General features: G+C 52.5%; 1 protein-coding gene across 2 annotated transcripts in view; it reads left to right on the top strand.

Annotated features, from left to right (window-relative positions):
- etv7 (ETS variant transcription factor 7) overlaps positions 1-7500 on the top strand; it is an 18070-nt gene that overhangs the window by 6224 nt on the left and 4346 nt on the right. Inside the window, exons 4-6 of one of the 2 annotated variants that reach the window (XM_045696571.1) lie at positions 2810-3007; positions 6787-6906; positions 7063-7205. In XM_045696571.1, coding sequence (XP_045552527.1) covers positions 2810-3007; positions 6787-6906; positions 7063-7205 — 461 coding nt within the window. The remainder of the gene's footprint in view (positions 1-2809; positions 3008-6786; positions 6907-7062; positions 7206-7500) is intronic. The other variant, XM_045696572.1, reaches the window with a different exon arrangement.

The raw sequence follows: 7500 nt of genomic DNA, 5'->3' as shown, positions 1-7500 counted from the left end.
GTACTGTACGAGCTCCTCTCTCTCTGTTTCCTAGGTGATGTACTGTACGAGGTCCTCTCTCTCCGTTTCCTAGGTGATGTACTGTACGAGCTCCTCTCTCTCTGTTTCCAGGTGATGTACTGTATGAGCTCCTCTCTCTCCATTTCCTAGGTGATGTACTGTACGAGCTCCTCTCTCTCTGTTTCCAGGTGATGTACTGTACGAGCTCCTCTCTCTCCCTGTTTCCAGGTGATGTACTGTACGAGCTCCTCTCTCTCTGTTTCCAGCTGATGTACTGTACGAGCTCCTCTCTCTCTCCGTTTCCCAGGTGATGTACTGTATGAGCTCCTCTCTCTCTCTGTTTCCTAGGTGATGTACTGTACGAGCTCCTCTCTATCCGTTTCCTAGGTGATGTACTGTACGAGCACCTCTCTCTCTGTTTCCAGGTGATGTACTGTACGAGCTCCTCTCTCTCTGTTTCCAGGTGATGTACTGTACGAGCGCCTCTCTCTCTCCGTTTCCAGGTGATGTACTGTACGAGCGCCTCTCTCTCTGTTTCCCAGGTGATGTACTGTACGAGCTCCTCTCTCTGTTTCCTAGGTGATGTACTGTACGAGCTCCTCTCTCTCTGTTTCCTAGGTGATGTACTGTACAAGCTCCTCTCTCTCCGTTTCCTAGGTGATGTACTGTACGAGCTCCTCTCTCTCTGTTTCCAGGTGATGTACTGTATGAGCTCCTCTCTCTCCATTTCCTAGGTGATGTACTGTACGAGCTCCTCTCTCTCTGTTTCCAGGTGATGTACTGTACGAGCTCCTCTCTCTCCCTGTTTCCAGGTGATGTACTGTACGAGCTCCTCTCTCTCTGTTTCCAGCTGATGTACTGTACGAGCTCCTCTCTCTCTCCGTTTCCCAGGTGATGTACTGTATGAGCTCCTCTCTCTCTCTGTTTCCTAGGTGATGTACTGTACGAGCTCCTCTCTATCCGTTTCCTAGGTGATGTACTGTACGAGCTCCTCTCTCTCTGTTTCCAGGTGATGTACTGTACGAGCTCCTCTCTCTCTGTTTCCAGGTGATGTACTGTACGAACTCCTCTCTCTCTCTCTGTTTCCTAGGTGATGTACAGTATGAGATCCTCTCTCTCCGTTTCCTAGGTGATGTACTGTACGAGCTCCTCTCCCTCTGTTTCCTAGGTGATGTACTGTACGAGCTCCTCTCTCCCTCTGTTTCCAGGTGATGTACTGTACGAGCTCCTCTCTCTCCGTTTCCTAGGTGATGTACTGTACGAGCTCCTCTCTCTCTGTTTCCTAGGTGATGTACTGTACGAACTCCTCTCTCTCTCTCTGTTTCCCAGGTGATGTACTGTACGAGCTCCTCTCTCTCCGTTTCCAGGTGATGTACTGTACGAGCTCCTCTCTCTCTGTTTCCAGGTGATGTACTGTACGAGCTCCTCTCTCTCTCCGTTTCCCAGGTGATGTACTGTATGAGCTCCTCTCTCTCCATTTCCTAGGTGATGTACTGTATGAGCTCCTCTCTCTCCATTTCCTAGGTGATGTACTGTACGAGCTCCTCTCTCTCCGTTTCCAGGTGATGTACTGTACGAGCTCCTCTCTCTCTGTTTCCAGGTGATGTACTGTACGAGCTCCTCTCTCTCCGTTTCCAGGTGATGTACTGTACGAGCTCCTCTCTCTCCATTTCCAGGTGATGTACTGTATGAGCTCCTCTCTCTCTGTTTCCTAGGTGATGTACTGTACGAGGTCCTCTCTCTCTGTTTCCTAGGTGATGTACTGTACGAGCTCCTCTCTCTCTGTTTCCAGGTGATGTACTGTACGAGCTCCTCTCCCTCTGTTTCCTAGGTGATGTACTGTATGAGCTCCTCTCTCTCTGTTTCCTAGGTGATGTACTGTATGAGCGCCTCTCTCTCTGTTTCCTAGGTGATGTACTGTATGAGCTCCTCTCTCTCTGTTTCCAGGTGATGTACTGTACGAGTTCCTCTCGCTCTGTTTCCTAGGTGATGTACTGTACGAACTCCTCTCTCTCTCTGTTTCCTAGGTGATGTACTGTACGAGCTCCTCTCTCTCTCTGTTTCCAGGTGATGTACTGTACGAGCTCCCCTCTCTCTCTGTTTCCTAGGTGATGTACTGTACGAGCTCCTCTCTCTCTCTGTTTCCAGGTGATGTACTGTACGAGCTCCTCTCTCTCTGTTTCCAGGTGATGTACTGTACGAGCTCCTCTCTCTCTGTTTCCTAGGTGATGTACTGTACGAGCTCCTCTCTCTCTGTTTCCAGGTGATGTACTGTACGAGCTCCTCTCTCTCTGTTTCCAGGTGATGTACTGTACGAGCTCCTCTCTCTCTGTTTCCAGGTGATGTACTGTACGAGCTCCTCTCTCTCTGTTTCCTAGGTGATGTACTGTACGAGCTCCTCTCTCTCCGTTTCCTAGGTGATGTACTGTACGAGCTCCTCTCTCTCCGTTTCCAGGTGATGTACTGTACGAGCTCCTCTCTCTCTGTTTCCAGGTGATGTACTGTACGAACTCCTCTCTCTCTCTGTTTCCAGGTGATGTACTGTACGAGCTCCTCTCTTTCTGTTTCCTAGGTGATGTACTGTACAAACTCCTCTCTCTCTCTGTTTCCTAGGTGATGTACTGTACGAGCTCCTCTCTCTCTCTGTTTCCAGGTGATGTACTGTACGAGCTCCTCTCTCTCTGTTTCCAGGTGATGTACTGTACGAGCTCCTCTCTCTCTCTGTTTCCTAGGTGATGTACTGTACGAGCTCCTCTCTCTCTGTTTCCAGGTGATGTACTGTACGAGCTCCTCTCTCTCTGTTTCCTAGGTGATGTACTGTACGAGCTCCTACAGTGTGTGAAGCAGCAAAGAAGAGAGGTCTCCACGAGCCACACAACTCCACCCATCCTGACCCTCACCAAGCCCCCTCTCAGTCTCACCAATCTCCCCCCTACTAAATACACCCAGCCAGCCCAAACCAATGGAAGCCGGGGTCCCCGACCCCTAGGAGCCAATGGATCAACAAGTGAGTGTGTGAGGTTATGTTCTAACCAAACTAGCCTGAGTGGAATCCCCACATCTGCTTTTCAGGGCGAAGGAGGAATGGATCCCTTAAAACGAAACGTTACAACTATAACTACTGTTCCCTGTAGGAGGGAAACGAGGTACAACATACTATTAAATCCACACGTTATGACTATAACTACTGTTCCCTGAAGGAGGGAAACGAGGTACAACACACTATGGGTAGTCACACTCTCGCCACTTCTACTGAAGGATCTAGTGTCACGCCTGACAAGGCCAGTGAAATCCGCGGCTCGCTGGAAGCCCTCGCCTTCCACAGGTGAGGCTTGAATTTATTCCTTCAATTTAATACCGCTCTTCACCAAGCCCAGGAACGGCGGTCTGCCTCGTTCCCCTCCTTCAGGGAACAGTAGTTATACTCATAACTTTATGTTCCTTTTCAGTCAGTCAACTTCGGTACAACATACGAGGGGGAAATATACTCACGCCCCAAGACAACACCAACAGATACTAAATGAAATGGCCAATAGTAGACCCCCCCAGACCTGACCCCCCCCAGACCTGACCCCCCCCAGACCTGACCCCCCCAGACCTGACCCCCCCAGACCTGACCCCCCCCAGACCTGACCCCCCCCAGACCTGACCCCCCAGACCGGACCCCCCAGACCTGACCCCCCCAGACCGGACCCCCCAGACCTGACCCCCCAGACCTGACCCCCCAGACCTGAACCCCCCAGATGTAGTAGACCCCCAGACCTAACCCCCCCAGACTGGACCCCCAGACCTGACCCCCCCAGACCTGACCCCCCAGACCTGACCCCCCAGACCGGACCCCCCAGACCTGACCCCCCCAGACCTGACCCCCCAGACCGGACCCCCCAGACCTGACCCCCCAGACCTGACCCCCAGACCTGACCCCAGACCTGACCCCCCAGACCTGACCCCCCCAGACCTGACCCCCCAGACCTGACCCCCCAGACCGGACCCCCCAGACCTGACCCCCCAGACCTGACCCCCCAGACCGGACCCCCCAGACCTGACCCCCCCAGAACTCACCCCCCAGAGCTGACCCCCCAGACCGGACCCCCCAGACCTGACCCCCCAGACCTGACCCCCCAGACCTGAACCCCCCAGATGTAGTAGACCCCCCAGACCTGAACCCCCCCAGACCTGACCCCCCAGAAAGAGAGAGAGACAGAGACACAGAGAGAGAGAGAGAGAGAGAGAGAGAGAGAGAGAGAGAGACAGAGACACAGAGAAAGACAGAGACACAAAGAGAGAGGGAGACACAGAGAGAGAGAGACAGAGACACAGAGAGAGAGAGAGACACACACAGAAAGAGAGCGACAGAGACACAGAGAGAGAGAGAGAGAGAGAGAGAGACAGAGACACAGAGAGAGAGGGAGACACAGAGAGAGAGAGACAGAGACACAGAGAGAGAGAGACAGCGACAGAAAGGCTCTTCCATCTAACATTGTTTTCCCATCATTGTATTGTTCTTAGTGTTTATGGCTCGTACACTTCCTGGTGCACTATGCAGCACACACACACACTCACACAGACACACACACACTCACACAGACACACACACACTCACACAGACACACACGCACACAGACACACACACAGACACACACTCACACACACACACAGACACACACGCACACAGACACACACTCACACACTCACACAGACACACACTCACACAGACACACACTCACACACACACACACACACACACACAGACACACACTCACACACACACACACACACACACACACACACACACACACACACACACACAGACACACACACAGACACACACTCACACACACACACAGACACACACGCACACAGACACACACTCACACACTCACACAGACACACACTCACACAGACACACACTCACACACACACACACACACACACACACACACACACACACACACACACACACACACACACACACAGACACACACTCACACACTCACACAGACACACACTCACTCACACACACACACACACACACACACACACACACACACACACACACACACACACACACAGACACACAGATCAGCTGTAGGTGGTTTCCGTGAGGGCAGTAGGGTGTGTGTGTGTGTGTGTGTGTGTGTGTGTGTGTGTGTGTGTGTGTGTGTGTGTGAGTGTGTGAGTGTGTGTCTGTGTGTGTGTGTGTGTGTGTGTGTGTGTGTGTGTGTGTGTGTGTGTGTCTGTGTGAGTGTGTGAGTGTGTGTCTGTGTGTGTGTGTGTGTGTGTGTGTGTGTGTGTGTGTGTGTGTGTGTGTGTGTGTGTGTGTGTGTGTGTTTGTAGGTTTGTAGCCCTGTCCCGTCCCCTTCGTCCCCATCCACCTAATCACACAGACACACACGCACACAGACACACACACAGACACACACTCACACAGGGAAGAAAGCCCACTTGCAGAAATCAAGGTGCCATGCGCTGTAATTGTCTGGCTGAATTTGAAACCGTCTTTACAGAGTTATCTTGCCGTAACAGTCCCGGATTAGAAGCAGGAAAAACTGCTCCTTTGTTGAGAAGAGATTTATCTCACGCTCTTTCACTTTCTCTCCTAATTTCTCCCTTGTTCTTTGTCACTCACTCCTCTTCTTCCTCTCCGTCTCCACCCCTCTCTCCTCTCTGTCTCCCCCACTCCCACTCTCTCCTCTCTGTCTCCACCCTCTCTCCTCTCTGTCTCCCCCTCTCTCTCCTCTCTGTCTCCCCCACTCCCACTCTCTCCTCTCTGTCTCCCCCTCTCTCTCCTCTCTGTCTCCACCCTCTCTCCTCTCTGTCTCCCCCCTCTCTCCTCTCTGTCTCCCCCTCTCTCTCCTCTCTGTCTCCACCCTCTCTCCTCTCTGTCTCCCCCTCTCTCCTCTCTGTCTCCCCCCTCTCTCCTCTCCATCTCCACCCTCTCTCCTCTCTGTCTCCCCCACTCCCACTCTCTCCTCTCTGTCTCCCCCTCTTCCCCATTCTCTCCGCTCTGTCTCCCCCTCTCTCCTCTCTGTCTCCCCCCTCTCTCCTCTCTGTCTCCCCCTCTCTCTCCTCTCTGTCTCCACCCTCTCTCCTCTCTGTCTCCCCCACTCCCACTCTCTCCTCTCTGTCTCCCCCTCTTCCCCATTCTCTCCTCTCTGTCTCCCCCCTCTCTCCTCTCTGTCTCCCCCTCTCTCCTCTCTGTCTCCCCCTCTCCCCCCACTTCTTCCTCCCCGTTCCCCACTCTTCTTTCTCTCTGTCTCCCCCCTCTCTTCTCTCTGTCTCCCCATCCCCCCCCCCTCTCTGTCTCCCCCTCTCTCTCTCTGTCTCCTCATCTCCCCCCCTCTCTGTCTCCCCCTCTCTCATCTCTGTCTCCCCTCTCTCTCTCTCTCTCTCTCTCTCTCTCTCTCTCTAGTCTCCTAGTCCAATAGAGGTGTAGCTGTTCTGCCCAGTGGTCCAGCAGCCATCTAGTACACACACTCTGCACAACACACACAGATTGGTCAGTTAGTAACACACACACACACACACACACACACACACACACACACACACACACACACACACACACACACACACACACACACACACACACACTGGTGAGAACCAAACACTCTGCACAGCAACTGCTGGTGAACATGCATTTTAATATGTTTGTGATCTCTCTCTCAATTCAATTTCATTTCAAGGGGCTTTATTGGCATGGGAAACATATGTTAACATTGCCAAAGCAAGTGAAGTAGATAGTAAACAAAAGTGAAATAAACAATAAAAATCTCTCTCTCTCAGATGTGTCCACGTGTCCTCCCACAATCCCAAGCTCCCAGGAGGAGGAGCCTCTCAACCTGTCCAATCAGGAGAGGATTCAGAGAGATGTCCCACCTAAAGAGGCCAACGGCAAGATCCCAGGTAACACACACACACACACACACACACACACACACACACACACACACACACACACACACACACACACACACACACACACACACACACACACACACACACACACACACACAGACAGACAGACCCACTCTAGCTCTCTCGCTCTCTCTGTCTGTGTAGACTGCAGGTTGCTGTGGGACTATGTGTACCAGCTGTTGTCAGACCAGCGCTACCAGCCCTTCATCCGCTGGGAGGACCAGGAGAGGCTGGTGTTCAGGGTGGTCGACCCCAACGGACTAGCTCGACTCTGGGGGAACCACAAGGTACGCTGAGGGTCTGTCTGGAGCTCACAGTATGGGATGGACGGATGGTGGAACAGAGTTTTAGTAAAGGCGACCACTTGCAGGATTCGGGTCAATTCCATTTCAAATCAGTCAATTCAGGAAGCATTTTTGGAAATGGAATTTCAGTTTCCTACTAGAATTTAAATGTAATTGACCCCAACCTCTGGCTGAGTAGGGAGTTGACCTCTGGGTGAGTAGGGAGTTGACCTCTGGCTGAGTAGGGAGATGACCTCTGGCTGAGTAGGGAGTTGACCTCTGGGTGAGTAGGGAGTTG

This window comes from Salmo salar, chromosome ssa15 (genome assembly GCF_905237065.1).
Source record: "Salmo salar chromosome ssa15, Ssal_v3.1, whole genome shotgun sequence".
Classification (NCBI taxonomy): Eukaryota; Metazoa; Chordata; class Actinopteri; order Salmoniformes; family Salmonidae; genus Salmo; species Salmo salar.
This window is presented reverse-complemented; position numbering and strand designations above follow the sequence as displayed.